The following is an 18,506-nucleotide window of genomic DNA, read 5'->3' as shown; positions in this document are numbered from 1 at the left end:
CTCAGCTGGTAAAGAATCTGCCTACAATGCAGACCTGAGTTTGATCGCTGGGTTGGGAAGATCCCCTGGAGAAGGGAAAGGCTACCCACTCCATTATTCTGGCCTGGAGAATTCCATGGACCTGGAGAAGTCCATGGGACCACAAAGAGTCGGACACAACTGAGCGACTTTCACTTTCTTTTTCACTTCAAAGAGGTAATTAAGTTAAAATGAGGTCTTTAGGGTAAGCCCTAATCCAATAATGACTGGTGTTCTTATAAGATGAAATTTGCACAGGGACACGTAGGCAAACAGAGGAAGGACCAAGTGAAGACAAATGGAGAAGGTGGCCATCTACAAGCAAAGGAGAGAGGCCTCAGAAGAAACCAAAACTGGTTACACCTCTAGAACTGTGAGGAAATCAATTTCTATTGTTCAAGCCACCCAGGCTGTTGTGTTTTGTCATGATGATCATAACCAACTAACATACACCATTTCCCCTCTTTCACCAAATTCCACTCCCATCAAAATCTTCACCTAAGATGTTATTCAGTGACTTGAGTCTGGTCTACTAAGATTCCTAAATTTCTGTCTCTAGGCCAGGCATCCCTGGGGGCTTAAACTAAATCTCTCTTAAACACTTATCCATATCCCCAAGTGAGCTCCTTTCCCTACCTCTCCTCCCCATGCCAGCTCTCCCTTACCTGCATTCCCTACTGCAGTGGATGGAACCAACACAGGCAGTTCCTGCAGATAAGTAAGGCATCCAGGAGTCATCCTCATAAAAACAAAAATAGCTACCACATATTTACTAAACATGTGAAAGCTTTACACACATCTCCTCAAAGGAACCAGAACACTCATACACTGCTGCTAGAGTATAACCACCATGGACAACTATTTGACAGTATCTATTAGAGTGTACAGGTACATACCCAATAACTCAGAAGTCCCACTCCAAGATACACAGAAAAACATACACACATACATCAAAAAGCACATACAAGAATGTTCATAGCCATATTATTTATAACAGGCCCCACATAAGAATGGAGAATAAGACGGCAATGAGAATGAACAAGTGAGAAAAAACCTTCAGTTCAGTCGTTCAGTCGTGTCCGACTCTTTGTGACCCCGTGAATCGCAGCACGCCAGGCCTCCCTGTCCATCACCATCTCCTGGAGTTCACTCAGACTCACGTCCATCGAGTCAGTGATGTCATCCAGCCATCTCATCCTCTGTTGTCCCCTTCTCCTCCTGCCCTCAATCCCTCCCAGCATCAGAGTCTTTTCCAATGAGTCAACTCTTCCAATGAGGTGGCCAAAGTACCGGAGTTTCAGCTTTAGCATCATTCCTTCCAAAGAAATCCCAGGGTTGATCTCCTTCAGAATGGACTGGTTATATCTCCTTGCAGTCCAAGGGCCTCTCAAGAGTCTTCTCCAACACCACACTTCAAAAGCATCAATTCTTTGGCGCTCAGCCTTCTTCACAGTCCAACTCTCACATCCATACATGACCACTGGAAAAACCATAGCCTTGACTAGACAGACCTTAGTCGGCAAAGTAATGTCTCTGCTTTTGAATATGCTATCTAGGTTGGTCATAACTTTTCTTCCAAGGAGTAAGCATCTTTTAATTTCATGGCTGCAGTCACCATCTGCAGTGATTTTGGAGCCCCCCAAAATAAAGTCTGACACTGTTTCCACATCTATTTCCCATGAAGTGATGGGACCAGATGCCATGATCTTCGTTTTCTGAATGTTGAGCTTTAAGCCAACTTTTTCACTCTCCTCTTTCACTTTCATCAAGAGGCTTTTTAGTTCCTCTTCACGTTCTGCCATAAGGGTGGTGTCATCTGCATATCTGAGGTTATTGATATTTCTCCCGGCAATCTTGATTCCAGCTTGTGTTTCTTCCAGTCCAGCGTTTCTCATGACGTACTCTTAGAAACACCATATTGAGCAAGAGAAGTCTGGATCCTAAATATTGCACACTGAATAATTCTCGGCACATAAAATGTTTTCCTCCCCAAACAGTGCATGAGTGTGTGTGTGTACACACACGCATGCATGGTAAAAAAAAAACACACAACATACGATGACATCAGCAATAAGGCACAGTAACAGACCTCAGCCTCCATCTCCCAACAAAGAACAATTAGCCAGCTATCCATAAAAGAAAATAGCTCCTGGGGAGTTCATGGAGTCACCTAAGAACCATCAGCAACATAGTAGAAGAAAAAGCCTGAGAATAACTGCACAAAAAAGGTAAAAAGATTGATTTGCCTTTACCAGTCCATCCCCAGGCCTGCACTGCTCAGTGCCAAGAGGGAAGAACTTCCCCATGGGAGAGAGTTCTCCTTACCAGGAAAAAGGAAGCAGGTGAGTGACCAGATTTCCCAGCCTTCCAGGGCACTGCACATAGGACCTGGTGCAGTTTCAGCCCACCAGAGACTAGCAAAGCTGGCCTGTATAGAGAGGGCTCAGAAAGGGAGGAAGGGCCAGGGCTTTAGCCATGTGGCAGGAGTAACACAGTTCCCAGGGGCCTGATCTGCACAGGATCCCAGCAGCCTTCACCTCTGAGGACAATAACAGGCCTTGTAGACACTGCAGATCTGGCATCCTCATCCCTGAGGACCTCACTGTGGACCCCAGCAGATGGCTCCAGGCAGGACCCCGGTAGCTTTAACAGCTGACAAAACCAGTAGCCAGTACAGCCACTGTGGACCTCCTGCAGGCTTCACCACTGGGATTCTCACCCATAGGTTTTTTCATATTTACAGTCAGCAGAGCCCATGTCCTTCCCTATTCCTTACCCCAACCTGCTTGAGCCCAGGATCCTCACCAGCAGCCAACTGTGGCTGCTACTGCTGCATGAAAGCAAGGCACCAGCCTGCCCCATGGCTAGTCCTGGCAGCCACACACATGCACATCAACAGGTAAGGCCCACATAAGACTGTGACTCCTGTCACTGGTCTGCACAGCTTCACATGCTGGCAGCTAGCCCCTGCAGGCCACTGGCCCCAGTTACTGTCACAAGCCTCCAAGGCCACACACATGCCTGTGGCAAGGCCCTGAAGCCACACAAGTGTATGCTGACAGCCCGGGTCCCCACAGCTGCTCAGGCACCCAGAGCAGGCCCAACTCCTGCCACTGGCCTGCAGTCACATGTGCCCAAGATTGTCCCAGAAGCCACACCCCTATACTCAACCACTTTGATTTCAGATGTTGTCGTTTAGTCCAACACTTGTCCAACTCTCTGCCACCACATGAACTGTAGCCCGCCAGGCTCCGCTGTCCACAGGATTTCCCAGGCAAGAATACTAGAGTGGGTTGCCATTTCCTTCTTCGGGGATCTTCCTAACCCAGGGATCAAACCCACATCTCCTCCATTGGCAGGAGGATTCTTTACCACTGAGCCACCAGGGAAGCCCAGATTCCAGATATCAGCTCCCAAAGTTATGCATGCCCCTATATCTAGGCCCTACAGATTTACAAGTAAACTCTAACAGCCAGGTCTCCTAGAGCTGACCCCAGATCCTGATACTCTGGCCTTGCCATTGCACATATATCTACAGCCAATCCTGCCCACACAGGCACCTTCAGCAGCCCTCACACTCAAGCATGTACATCCTGCCAACTCTGGCCACACCAGGCCACCATCACCACCGCCTGTCCTGGTGCCTAACTGTTGGACCTACAGGCACTGCTGAGGACCTCAGGAGCCTTTGCAACCACAGTGGACTGCCTCTGGCTCTCAGCAAGGGTCACACAGTTATCAGTGCAGTAGACCGACTGCTTGAACTAACAAGATACCATATACCATGGGGCCTAGAGATGCCATATATTTGGCACCTTGCACCACTGGACCCAAGTTTACAGTGCAGTCCAGTGGGCCCCTACCTGGAGGTGAAGGTCTTTCTTTAGCGAAGTCAGTCCATAAAGTCTATGAATACGGAGATTCACAGACTTTGAATACAGAGATACCTATTCAAGGCTACAACTGTCAGAAAGAAACAAGGAAAAATGAACCAAACACACACACACACACAAACAGTAAAATTCCAGTAACTGACCTCCCCCCAAAATGGAGATAGATAAATTACTTGACAAAGAATTTAGAAGACTATTATAAAGATTGTCAGAGAACTACAAGAGATCACACATAAACAATTTAATGCAATCAGGAAAATCATACAAGAACAAAATGAGATGTATAACAAAGAGATAGAAAACCTTAAAAAGTACCAAACAAATTTTCAAGCTGATGAATACAATCACTGAACTAAAGAATTCAACAAAAGCTTCAACAGTAGACTAGATCAAACAGAAAAAACAATCAATTAACTCAAAGACAGGTCATTTGAAAGTATCCAGTGAGAGGCATGAAAATAAAAAAGAAGAAAGCCTATAGAACTTATGGGACAGCATGACAAGAAATAAACAATGTATTATGGGAGTCCCAAGAGAAGAGACAGAGAAAGGGCTGAAAGCTTGTTTAAAGATACAATGGTGGAGAACTTTCCAAATGTGGACATCTGAGTTCTTGAAGCCCATAGATCTCTAAACAATTCAATCAAAAGATACCTTCTCCATGATACATTATAATAAACTGTTAAAAAAGTTAGAATTACCAAAATATCCAGTAACTCCAATTCTGGGTATATATCCAAAGAAATGAAAATTTAAGAGATATATGTACATCCATGTTTGAAAGTGAAAGTGAAGTCGCTCAGTCATGTCCGACTCTTTGCGACCCCGTGGACTGTAGCATACCAGGCTTCTCCGTCCATGGGATTCTCCAGGCAAGAGTACTGGAGTGGGGTGCCACTGCCTTCTCCAGTGGAATCTTCCCGATCCAGGGATCGAACCCAGGTCTCCTGCATTGGAGGCAGAGGCTTTAACCTCTGAGCCACCAGGGACGATCTGTTGGCATCCTTATCACTATAGCCAAGACAGGAAAACAACCTAAGTTCTTGACCACAGATGAATGGATAAAGAAGATATGGTAGGCATGCATGTAGGTATATATACCATAAACACACAGTGGAATATATTTAGGCCTGAGAAAGGAAACCTAACCATTTGTGACAACATGGATGGACCTTGAGGGCATTATGCTAAGTGAGATAAAGGATGGACCTTGAGGACATTATGCTAAGTGAGATAAACCAAAGACAAAGGCAAATACAATATGTCATCACTTATATCTGGAATCTAAAAAAGTCAAACTCTAAACAACAGAGAGGAAATTGGTAGTTACCAGGGAATTTAGAATTGCAGAATAGGACAGACTACATTGCTTAAGGGCACAAACATACAACAAGTAGCAAAAAGTCCTAGATATCTAATGAATAGTATAGTAAATATAGTTAACACTATTGTATCATAATCAAATTGGCTAAGAAGCTAGATCTTAATTATCTAACTACTTAAAGAAACGATAATTATGTGATTGACAAAGGTGCTAAACAGTGCTATCATTACAGTATAAAAACAAATCCAATCAATATGCTGTATACCTTAAATTTACAGAATGTTGTATATTAAGTATACTTTAAAAAAAGGTAACAACAACTGTTGGTAAGGGTGTAGAAAAACTGAAACTTTTATATACTGCTTATAAAATATAAAAAGTAAAGTTGTTGGGGAAAATAGTTTGGAAGTTCCTCCAAATGTTAAACATAGAATTACCAAATAACCCAGCAACTACTCTCCTAGGTGTATACCCAAAAGAACTGAAAACAGGCATTCAAACAAAACTTACACGAGTTTAAACTGGGAAAAAATAATTCCTATACCCTAACTACCCAAGAAATAGTATCCAGAAAATAAATCTTACAAACCAATTAAAAAAAAAAAGCAAACGACCCAAAAGAAAAAATGAGCAAGAAACACAGACAGACATCTCACAGAGGACTTAAGGAGAGTTAACAGTTGAAAAAGTATTTAATCTCATTAGTTTTCAGAAAATGTAAATTAAGAACACAGACTAATACTGTATATCTATTAGAAATGCAAAAATCAAGGAACAAGAAATGTCAAGTGTTAGCAAGGATTCAGATTATGGGAATACTCATATACTGCTGATGGAATGTAAACTGGTACAACCACTTTGAATCACAACTTTGGATATCATATAAAATTCAGCATGCACATATGCTAAAACTCAATAATAGCATTGCTCAAAATAGCAAAACACTGGAAACAATTCAAATGCTCATAGAAAGATAAATAAACATATGGTGTATTAGCAGAAACTGATATTAAACAATAATAAAAATGAATGACTTACCATTAAAGGCAACAGTAGAAACAAGAGTATCAAAAAAAAAAAAAAGGCAAAAATACCTAACATTTTTGTAAGGCCTCAAAAATAAGCAAAACTAGACTATAGGTGCGGGCATGCATGTGCACTCCGTCGTGTCCGACTCTTTGCAACCTCATGGACTGTAGCCACCAGGCTGCTCTGCCCATGGGATTTCCCAGGCAAGATACTGGAGTGGGCTGCTATCTCCTCCTCCAAGGATCTTCCCGACCCAGGGACCAAACCCACACCTCTTGTGTCTCCCGCATTGGCAGGTGGATTCTTTACCACTGGTGCCACCTGGGAAGCCAAACTATACATTTATAATATATATAATATATAGCTCACAAATTTGTAATTTTAAAACCTTATTTTAAAAAGGCAAAGAAATTATAAACAAAATTGAAGACAGTAATATTTCTGGTGGGAAGGTTAGAGAGTAGAATGGTAGTGGAGTTTTGTAAAATGGACCTCAAGCCCTCTAGTTGGACCTGAGAATTAAACTGACTTCAGACAGATTAAAAGAAGAAAAAATTATATTAGGACTGTGACACTATAAAAGAAGAAAACACGTTATTTTTTCATGTACATGTAAGCGCCCACAAGAAAATGAAGACCCCTCAAATTGGCAAAACCTAAGTGCTTATATATTAGGTGAACAAAGAGAAGCAACTGTGAGAAAAGAGTAGAGACAGGAGTTATTTTTACAAGGTTTGTTTGTACAGAATACTCATTCTCTCCCCTGGCTCCACTGATAAAAATGTTTCCTCTTGGTATGGTATGGAAGGCATCTTTCACTTGAAAAGAGTTTTATCTTCTGCTTTCAGGAAGAATGGGGCGGGGCAGGGCAGGGGGAGGGGGCTGTGGTCAGAGCATTCTTCTTCCACCTGCCATTTTTTAAGTGCATTCAGCTCAAAACAATCCTTATGCCCAAGTGGTATATTTTGCCATTCCTTCAATAGTATTGGTTCTCACATTGTTCTTACTCTGGGTCACAAAATCCATAACTTATATATGTAGATTCTTTGCCATGTCTTGAGTGATACATATTTTTAAAATAAAAAAATTTTAATATAAAATAATTATATATTAGCTCTATGCCAAAAATATAGTAAATGCCCAAGAAATATTAATTATTTTTATTGTGAGGGGAAAGTATTTAAATAAAAGTATAATAGAATTCAATCATATATATGCTGCATGGCCTCAATAAAACAGGACTTATTTTTATGGATAAAGAATAACTTGAGGAAATAAATCAAAATGCTCACAATGACTCCTTCTAGAAAATGAGAGGCAGAGTAAACAAATAACTTCCTTCTGGATCTTTATGCTTAATAGCATTTACAAATCTTCTCTATTAAGCATGCTTAAATTACCAAGGGTGACAGCAGAACCAAATAGAACAGTCAATGAATATAATGTCTGACACATACTATGCAATTAATCTGTCACAATGATAAATTTAAATATCTCACGTATTCAGTATTATCCAAATACTAAATGGTTTTGCTTTGCCATTTTATTCTAGCAACGTGATAAAACACCAACACAGGATATATTCTAAAGGTCCCACACAGTTGCACGTGCTACTCTACAAAGCTTATTTAATCTTCATTCAGTATCTCAAAAGACATTGCAGAAACACAGAAGCAGGGCTAAATACCCACTCCGTTCTTCATTTGGTCTTTGTGGGCCTTTATTACCCCAGTTGTAAGCCCAAACAGTACTGTTATGAAGAATAATGGAGCTTATAGCATAAAAGCAATGTGCACTCTATAAAGGGCAAGACAGCTTTGAGATAACTCTTAGCCTCCTACATTTTACATATCTTGGGGGCATAATCAGGTCTTTGTAATCCCAGTAACTATCAGAGTTTTTAAAATAAAAAAAGAGGATCAATAATGTCTTCTTAAATAGAATTTTTAAATGTCTTCCTCTTCCTCCATCCAATAATAGTTCTGACACTTCTGTTTTATAGATTATAAACCTTCAATGATTAAGATGGTCTTTGATAAAAACCAAAACTATTCTTAAAATTCAGCTGAGTGAAACTTTCTTCTGCTTTATGTGTTGTACTTTGCTAGAAAATTGTTAACCTGCAAGGAGAAACTGTGTTACTTGTCTTGGATTCTATTGAATTCTATTGAACATATGGCAAGTGGTAAGCATTTAATATATAACCAAAATTCTTTCTTTCTTGTTCCAAAAAGTGAAAGGGCTTTATAAAGCTCGATAGCTTTAAGGAAATGTTGGAGTAATCACCCTAAATATATAAAATTGCTGATGATCAAATTGCTGTGGGCAATTTGATAATAAGCCACTCCTTGTGTTATAAAAGAAAGAATGAACACAGCAACATGCTTTGTCCATGATTTCAGCCTGACGTAATCCTAAAATTGGAGAGTGTGATTTGTGACACATGGACCTGAGTCAAGGACAAGTTTTCCTTAATGAATAGGCTTTACTGAATTAGTCATTGAGGGAGTAAATAAGCACAGCCCAGTATCAGGGCTTATCTTCAAGACTTATAAGGGCAGACTTCCCGTGACCACTCTAACGCTCTGCTCTTCAGCCCACACTACGCTCTCTCCATAACTGAACCACAGCACAAGTATCAGGTACATTAAAACTGTTGACAAACTGATAAAAGTGTCTTAGTTGAAAGCAATTTTAAAAGTTAAAGGTCATTAGTCAATATTTTTTCCAACAAATATTACACAGATATTTTTTCACAGATACTCTGTATACTAGAATAGCCCTTCATGTTTTTCTTGTCTCCAACACACATAATATATGACATTTACAAATACCCTACCAGGCTACAGAATAAACAAGTATATTCACTATATTTTAACACCATCTCTTTCTCCCCTCTCAAGGAAGCAAGAAACAATAAGATTACGTGTAAATCCACCCTAATTCATATTGTAAAAGTAGTTACAAATTTTAATTCAATTCTTATATCTAACAAATTACCTGCTAAATACCTGACAACCAACTACTATCGTGAATTAAAGAGAATAATGGGATTCCCTGGTAGTCCAGCTGGTAAAGAATCCGCCTGCAAAGCAGGAGACCCCCGTTGGATTCCTGGGTTGGGAAGATCCCATGGAGGAGAGTATGACAACCCACTTCTGTATTCTTCCCTGGAGAATCCCCATGGACAGAGGAGCTTGGCGGGCTACAGTCCATGGAGTCGCAAAGAGTCGGACACTAAGCACACACACATGCAATACCACACAGAAGGGGTACACTTTGGGAGTGAAAAGTGCTACTGATACATAGTTCAAGAGGATTCACAGGGGAAAAAAAATGTTATCAAGGAATCCTATAATGAATTTGAACAAAGTCAAATGTTATAAACATCTGAATAAAATCATTAATGCACTGTTCAACAGATCTCTGAAAATTACTACCTATGAATACTGATTGATTCTAGCTCTCACTTCTGGGAATCTTATACTTGCCTATTCATGTACAAAGAAGAAATTTCTAAAAGAAATAAAACATTAGCAGTAAAAGGAATGCTCTTGCACTGTTGGTGGTTAGGTAAATTGATACAGCCACTATGGAAGACAGTATGGAGAGTCCTTAAAAAACTAGGAATAAAACCACCACATGACCCAGCAATCCCACTCCTAGGCATATACCCTGAGGAAACCAAAATTGGAAAAGGCACATGTATTCCATTGTTCACTGAAGCACTGTTTACAACAGCTAGAACATGGACGCAACCTAGATGTCCATCGACAGATGAGCGGATAAAGAAGTCGTGGTTCACATGCACAATGGAATATTACTCAGCCATGAAAAGCAATGCATTTGAGTCAGTTCTGATGAGGTGGATGAACCTAGAACCTATTAAACAGAGTGAAGTGAGTCACAAAGAGAAAGATAAATATCATATTCTAACAATGGCACCCCACTCCAGTACTCTTGCCTGGAAAATCCCATGGATGGAGGAGCCTGGCAGGCTACAGTCCGTGGGGTTGCTAAGAGTCGGACACGACTGAGCGACTTCACTTTCACTTTTCACTTTCATGCACTGGAGAAGGAAATGGCAACCCACTCCAGTATTCTTGCCTGGAGAATCCCAGGGATGGGGGAGCCTGGCGGGCTGCTGTCTATGGGGTCGCACAGAGTCGGACACGACTGAAGCGACTTAGCAGCAGTAGCAGCAGCACATATATACAGAATCTAGAAGAATGGTACTGAAGAACTTATTTACAGGGCAGCAATGGAGACACAGACATAGAGAACAGACTTATGAACATGGGGAGAGGGTGAGAAGTATGGAAAGAGTAACATGGAAGCTTACATTACCATATGTAAAATAGATAGCCAATGAGAATTTGCTGTATGGCTCAGGAAACTCAAACAGGGCCTCTGTATCAATCTAGAGGGGTGGGATGGGGAGGGAGGTGGGAGGGAGGTTCAAGAGGGAGAGGACATATGTATACTTATGGCTGATTCATGTTGAGGTTTGACAGAAAACAACAAAATTCTGTAAAGCAATTGTCCTTCAACAAAAAACAAATTTAAAAAAAAATTGGCAGTGTATCATTTGAAGATGGTATGATTAATATTTACTTTGTTGCTGAAATTTTTTAAACAGAGAGGTTGCTCCTCCAACTACCTAATTAAAGACGATTATTTAAATGACAGATTAAAATTCTGGATCTAATCCTTACTCATTCACTATTGTGGGGAAAACTTAAAACCACTAAAAAGAGATGAGAATACTTTCATGATTATCAAATTCTTGGTAGTAAATTATGTCTTTGTTTCTTTCACTAGTAATTCAATCCTAAGTAAGACTTATAACCTAGGAAAATAAGATTTAGACTAAAGAATTATTTGGTTATTTAAAAAACACATATGGTGATAAGCTGTACTTTTTTCCCATGAAAAGTGAAAAACTGCAACCAAATAGTATTAAAAGCTAAGGATAGGAGCCATCTATGCCCCACCACATGTTTTACAGGATTTAGGCTACCACTTGTACTCTCATTCAAACTGATTTAAAACATTAATGAATTTTCCTATTTTCAGTACAATGGTGAACTAGGTTTTGCACATCAATCTTCCTATTACAAACAACTTAATGACCTGTAAAAGTATTTTAAAACATTTTTTGAAAGCACTGAAAAATAATAAGACAGTAAAAAAATTATCAAGTCAGAAAAGTAAGAGGGGATTTCAAAAAATAGTGCTGGAAAAACTAAATATTTACATTCGAAGAAAAAAAAATAAAGGTGAACACTTACCTTACAAAAACTAACTCAAAATGGATCAAAGACCTAAATGTAAAAGCTAAAAGTATAAAACTCTTCATAGACAACATAGAGAGAAAGTTCCATGACAATGAATTTGACAATGATTTCTTGGATATGACACTAAAAACACAGGCAACAAAAGGAAAAAAAAATAGATAAACTGGATTAAATCAAAATTTTAAACTTTTGTGGTTAAAAGAATACTATCAACAGAATAAAAAGGCAACCCACAGAACTGAAAAAATATTTGCAAATTATATACTGATAAAGAATTCATATCTGGAAGCAACTCCTAATACTAAATTAAAATTGGGCAAATTAAAAAATGGGCTAAGGCACTTCCCTGGTGGTCCAGTGGTTGGGAGTCTGCCTGTCAATGCAGGGGACATGAGCTTAATCCCTGGTCCAGGAAGATTTCACTTGCCATGGAGCAACTGAGTCTGTTGCTACGGAAGCCCATGCACCCTAGAGACCACGCTCTGCAGAAACAAAAGCCACGGCAGTAAGAAGCTCGTGCACTGCAACTAGAGAGAATCCCTGCTCACCACAAGCAGACAAAGGCCATGCAGCAACAAAGACCCCACACGGCCAAAAACAAACAAACAAACAAAATTTAACAGGCTAAGGACTTGAATAATCACTTCTCCACAGAAGATACACAGCTAGACAATGAGCATATGAGAAGATGCTCAACATCACTAATCACTGGGGAAATGCAAATTAAAATCACAATAAGACACCACTTCACACCTATTAAAAGTTATTAAAGAGAAAACAAAACAGGAAACGACAAGTATTGATGAGGATGTAGAGAAACTGGAACCCTTGTGTGCTAATGAAAATGTAAAATGGTGCAGCTGTTGTGGAAAATAGTATATTGATTCCTCAAAAAATTAAAAATAGAATTACTATATGATCCAGCAAGTCCACCCATAGGTATATACCCAAAAGAAATGAGAGTAAGGATTCAAACAGTTACTTGTATACCCCATATTCATAGCAACATTATAAACAACAGCCAAAAAGTAGAAACAAGTAACGTTTCCAATCAGTAGATGAGTTGATAATCAAAATGTGGTATGAGTACACACACACACACATAGAGAGAGGAAGATTATTCAGCCTTAAAAAGGAGTGAAATTCTGGTACATGTCATGACATGAACCTTAATGACATTATGCTAAGTGAAACAAGCCATACACAAAAATACAACTACTATATGATTCTACTCATATGAGGTACTTAGAATAGTCAAACTCATACCAAGTAGACCACCAGTTACCAGGGGCTGAGGTGAGTGAGATAGGGAGAATACTGTGTAATGGGTTCAGTATGAGATGATGAAAAAGTTCAGAAGACGGATAGTGCTGATGTTTGTACAACAATGGGAATATATTATACTTAATGCCACTCAACTATACACTTAAAAACAGTTAAAATGGTAAATTTTATGTTATATATTTTACATTATGTATATTTTACCACAATTTTCCTTTAAGTGAAATGGGAATGAAAATTCAGCATGGAAACCAAATTCTAAAGCCACATTTCCTCTAAAGGGTCCTTGCTGATCTTGAAAAATTAGAACCTTTGTTTTTATTGATTCTCAGGGTGACTGATGGAGAAATAAAACTGAGGGCCTAAGCCCCTCTCATAAGAAGTTGGAATTCCAAAGAGATACAACCTTAAGTGAGAATAAGCCGAAGCAGATTACAACTTTGGATCAAACTGCTTTTCTCAAACTGTAAACCTGGGTTATAATGTATCCTGGATTGCAATACTCCCAAAGTGTCTGTCAAAAGTAAATGTAAATTTCCTAAGTATATACTCTATGGCCCAAAAAATATTCTTAACTTTTCAAATGTAGTATCCAAGGCCCAGATAAGGATAATGGAATACACAGGAAACTAAAAAGGAATAAGAATTATCTGAAACAAGAGAAAGGAAAAGGGGGTCAGGAAATAACTTAAGAAATCAGAATTATCAGGTGTAGACCAAAAAACAATTTTGTTTTCTGTGACAGGATAAATAAAAGACAACTCTGAACTTTTAGCAGAGAACTGAAAAGTAACAGTGAAAAGCACTCAGTCGTGTCCAACTCTTTGCAACCCCATGGACTGCAGCCTGCCAGGCTCCTCTGTCCATGGAATTCTCCAGGCCAGAATACTGGAGTGGGTAGCTGTTCCCTTCTCCAGGGAATCTTCCCAACACAGGGATTGAACCCAGGTCTCCCACACTGCAGTGGATTCTTTACCATCTGAGCCACCAGGGAAGCCCAGCAGAGAAGTGAAAACCATAAATGCTGACATAGATTTGAAAAAACAAAAACTCAGGAATCAAAACTCAAATAACCCCAATTAAGAACTGAATGGAGAGGTTTAAAAGCAGATTGCTGTATGCTCAGTCACGTCCGACTCTTTACAGCCCTTTGGACTGTAGCCTGCCAGGCTTCTCTTCCATGTGATTTGTCAGGCAAGAAGACCAAAGAGGATTGCCATCTCCTCCGCCAGATGATCTTCCCGACCAAGAGATCAAACCCACATCTCCTGTGTCTCCTACACTGCAGGCGGATTCTTTACTGCTGAGCCACTGGGGAAGCCAAAAGCAGATTAGATGCAGCTTAAAAGATACTTAATAAATGGAAAGATAGGACAAAAGCCTAGAGGTATGCAAGACCTGGCCTGAACCAGCTTGTGAAAGTCAATTACATGCAGGTCCTTCTAACTCTGCATCAGTGAAGTCATGTTGGTTGTCTGAAACTTCCATGTTTATACTGCAAAAATCAACAAATGCTACAAATCAGGGCTTTATTTTGCCCTGGAGAACCAGTTCACCAGGATATCATTGGAAGCAACCATACAAGATTCAACACAAAGAGACAAAAAGATCACAAATGCATGAGAGAGGTTGAGATATGTGAAGAATATATGAGAAACTCTAATATATATTTAACTGGAGTTTCAAAAGAAACTGAAGAAATTAAAGAACAAGAGAATGGCAAAGTAACATCTGATGAGAAAATGGGTACGATTTTTCCAGAACTAATGAAATCATAGGTTTAAAGAAGCCCAGTGAATCCACTACAGGATAAATAAAAAGAAATCTGCAGTGAAGACTGACCACTATAACCATTTACTTTTGAATCTATGAGTTCTTCTCTTCAAAAATTATAAATGCCATCAGAATTCAAACAGGTGGGGATTTATTTTCATTAATTTTACCTAGAACACAATGAAGCCTACACTTTGGACCTGCAGATTCAGAAACCTGTCAGCCCACGGAAGTTTTCTTCTACTTTTATTTTTTGCTTTTGTTACATTTATTCTGATTTCTCCCTTAGAAATACCACACTCATCAGTTATTTCTCCTCTCTCTGCCCTCGGTATTTATCATCTTTACCCTCATCACCTCACTTCCTGTCACCATTTTCTCCTTATTCTGGACAATCTCAAATACTCACTATAGGATTGATTCTGTTTTCTGCAGCATCAGCTCTGCTATTTACAACTGCCATTGCAGATTTTTATCCTGCTACTGCATTTTCAGGCTTTTTGGTTTATATTTAATCTTCTTTCCAGTACCTCCTAAAATCTTATTTTTTCTTATGACTTTTTGTTTTGATTTTATAGAGGTCATATTTTTGTTCCCTTGCTGAGAATAAAATCTTACATTTCCACACATATCTTCTGTATATCATCATAAATCATATTCATAATTATTAAGTCTTTACTCATCATCTTTGGGCAATGGTTCCCTTCTTTGATGCTATATATTTCTTCCATAAAGATTATCTTTGAAAAAAGAATATACACAATTTTTAAAATGGCAGAGTATATAGATCATCCTTGATTCTCGCCATTTCTGCCACTATCCACTGGATGGTGAAATTTTGCTCACATCTTAACTTGATCACATTGTGTATATACAGGCTGAAGTACACAGGCCATGGTTCAGTTCAGCAAACAATGCAACTATGCTCAACTGATTTAGATCTTCTATCATTCTCTCTTCTCATATTACAAGGAGACTTTATTACTATTACATCAGGAATGTGCTGTAGTTCGTCTTTTAACAGAAAAAAATAAATGCTAATCTGAAATCCTAAGAGCATAATTGTTGCAGGGTTCCTCTTAACAGCACTTCTACAGCTGCACTGCATCCCTGGAATGGAATATCGTAACAGTTTCCTTTCATTCTCTTCCATACTGCGTGTTGGAATTTTTAGCCTATGAACAGATGCATGGAGAACAGTGTTAATGGTAAGTGTGGTGGTGCTAAGAGTCAGGGGAAATAGAGCAAATCTCTAGTCAAGTTAACTTTGGCTTGTAATACATCATGAAATACAAAATGTGAAGAAAACAGTATAGGCTTCAGTCATTCACGGTCTCATTAGCGTGGATAAACAATGGGAACAGATTAGCGTGGATAAACAATGGGAACAGATTAAAGCCCTTGTCTAACTTCTTCCCCTCATCTAATTTTATTCTCCAGTATTAGAAGTCAAAGCATAAATATACCGCTCGGGCTTTCTCAGTCTACTCCAACTTCAATGTAGTAAGTAGTTAGGGGAAATGCCTCTAAAACTAAGTGGTTTACTGCTACTTAACTTTTTGGTGCTCTTCTGGAACTATCTGAGTATTTTAATGGGAAGCTGGAAGAAAACATATTATGCATAGTTAGCCTAAAGTCAATATTTTAAATAAGTACATTTTTAAAAACAAAAAGAAACTGGTAATCTCTGTGTTTCAACATATAGTCAACTAAAATATCATGGTGACAGATGCTGACTGATAGAGAAGGAGTAAAATAACTAGAATTCCTTAACAACAAGATGAGGATCAAGACTTAAAAAGGACTGTATACATTTTTAATGATCCGTGATTTTATACATGGTGATGTAAACACTGACATCTTCTCCATAGCACTTAAAAGTGTGACAATCTTCTTTTCGTCCCTTTTTACATATCATGATGAACATTTCATTAATGAAGTCAAGCTGAGCTATTTCCTACATAAGAGTGCTCCCACAAACACTTAGTGTCTAATGGATTTCCCCTAGTTAACAGCCAACTGTTAATGAACCCTTCTTATGTGCCAGGTACTTCACTAAATGCTTTACATAATTAACTCATTTTTGTCTAGGTATACTATTATTATCATGAACATTTTAAAGATAGGAAACACAAAAAGGACACAAAAGTCAAATAATTTGCCAATATTTTCATTCCACTCACTACTGCTACATCACATAATTACACCAAATGTACTAGCTTGAAAAATGGTTTGATCACAAATGAAGTCTGTAGATCAGAGGTTTGGACCAAGCACAAAAGTAATGTACAATGTCTGAGGCTTCAACTAGGGAGTCTCAACAACTAGGGATGCTTCAGTGGCTGGGGGTGGGAGTCATACGGGAAATTTTCACTTGTGTATATGACTGTTGCTGCTACTGTGGTCTAGAATCATAGCTGGAGGTGTCACTTAGAGCACGTACATATGGCCCCTCTGTGTCCTGTGCCTTCTTTACAGCACGGCAGCTTCAGCATAGTAGGACACTTTGCATGGCAGCACTGGGATCCAAGGGCAAGTGTCCTGGAAACAAGGCAGAGAATCAACTGTCTTTTCTGACCAAGCTTCAGACATCACTCAGCACTTCTGCAACATTCCATTAGTCATAGGCAAATCTCACGCCTGTGCAGATTCAAGAGGAGAGGCTAGAGACCCCTCCTCTCAAGGGAGGAGTATCAGGGTCACAGACTAGAAAGAGCAGGGGGCTGGAAGTGCAGCCATCTTTGGAAAATACAATATACCACCATCTTAGAGTAGAGATTCCCAGTGTATGTTCTTAATGACCACACTCGACTGCAAGATTACAAGCTGGCACTCTTTATGGCATTAACAATCACGCTCTTGACCCAGTCCAAAGGATTGTGTATATGCAATGCCAGAATTCCAGAAAAACATCTACTTCTGCTTCACTGACTACACTAAGGCCTTTACTGTGTGGGTAACAACTAATTGTGGAAAATTCTTAAAAGAAATGGGCATACCAGACCACCTTACCTACCTCCTCAGAAATCTGTATGCAGGTCAAGGAGCAACAGTTAGAACCAGACATGGAACAACAGACTGGTTCAAAATTGAGAAAGGAGTTCATCAAGGCTGTATATTGTCACTCTGCTTATTTAACTTACATGCAGGGTATGTCATGAGAAATGCCAGGCTGGATGACTCACAAGCTGGAATCAACACTGCAGGGAGAAACATCAAGAACCTAAAACATGATGATACCCCTCTAATGGCAAAAAGCAAAGAAGAACTAAAGAGCTTCTTAATGAGGGTGGAAAAGGAGCGTAGAAAAGCTGGCTTAAAACTCAACATTCAAAAAACTAAGATCATAGCATCCGGTCCCATCACTTCATAGCAAACAGATGGGGAAAAACTGAAAACAATAGCAGATTTTATTTTCCTGGGTTCCAAAATCACTGTGGATGGTGACTGCAGCCATGCAGCCATGAAATTAAAAGATGCTTGCTTCTTGGAAGGAGAGCTATGACAAACCTAGACAGCATATTACAAAGCAGAGACATTACTTTGCCAACAAAGGTCCATAAAATTAAAGCTATGGTTTTTCCAGTAAACCGTATCACATCATCCACAGATGTGAGAGTTGGACCATAAAGAAGCCTGAGCACCAAAGAATTGATGCTTTCAATTTATGGTACTGGAGAAGACTCTTGAGAGTCCCTTGAACTTCAAGAGAACAAACCAGTCAATCTTAAATGAAATCAATCCTGAATATTCACTGGAAGGACTGATGCTAAAGTTTCAATACTTTGCCTACCTGATGCTAAAAGCCCACACATTGGAGAAGATTTTGATACTAGGAAAGATGGAGGGCAGGAGGAGAAGGGGGTGAAAGAGGAGGAGGAGATGGTTGGA

The 18,506-nt window shown here is 39.3% G+C and overlaps 1 protein-coding gene across 18 annotated transcripts in view; it reads right to left on the bottom strand.

Moving 5' to 3' along the window:
• The window catches only part of LOC101118606 (cytochrome c oxidase assembly factor 1 homolog), a 101,318-nt gene that overhangs the window by 24,127 nt on the left and 58,685 nt on the right, over window positions 1-18,506 (bottom strand). For 5 of the 18 annotated variants that reach the window (XM_060414793.1, XM_060414794.1, XM_060414792.1 and 2 more), the window contains exon 3: window positions 17,059-17,156. The exons of the other annotated variants lie outside the window; for them this stretch is intronic. In XM_060414793.1, coding sequence (XP_060270776.1) covers window positions 17,059-17,060 — 2 coding nt within the window. In that variant the 5' untranslated portion in view covers window positions 17,061-17,156. The remainder of the gene's footprint in view (window positions 1-17,058; window positions 17,157-18,506) is intronic. 18 annotated transcript variants of the gene reach the window in all.

This window comes from Ovis aries, chromosome 4 (genome assembly GCF_016772045.2).
Source record: "Ovis aries strain OAR_USU_Benz2616 breed Rambouillet chromosome 4, ARS-UI_Ramb_v3.0, whole genome shotgun sequence".
NCBI classification, from domain to species: Eukaryota; Metazoa; Chordata; class Mammalia; order Artiodactyla; family Bovidae; genus Ovis; species Ovis aries.
Note: the sequence above shows the minus strand (reverse complement) of the source record. Positions and strands in the feature narration are given on the sequence as shown.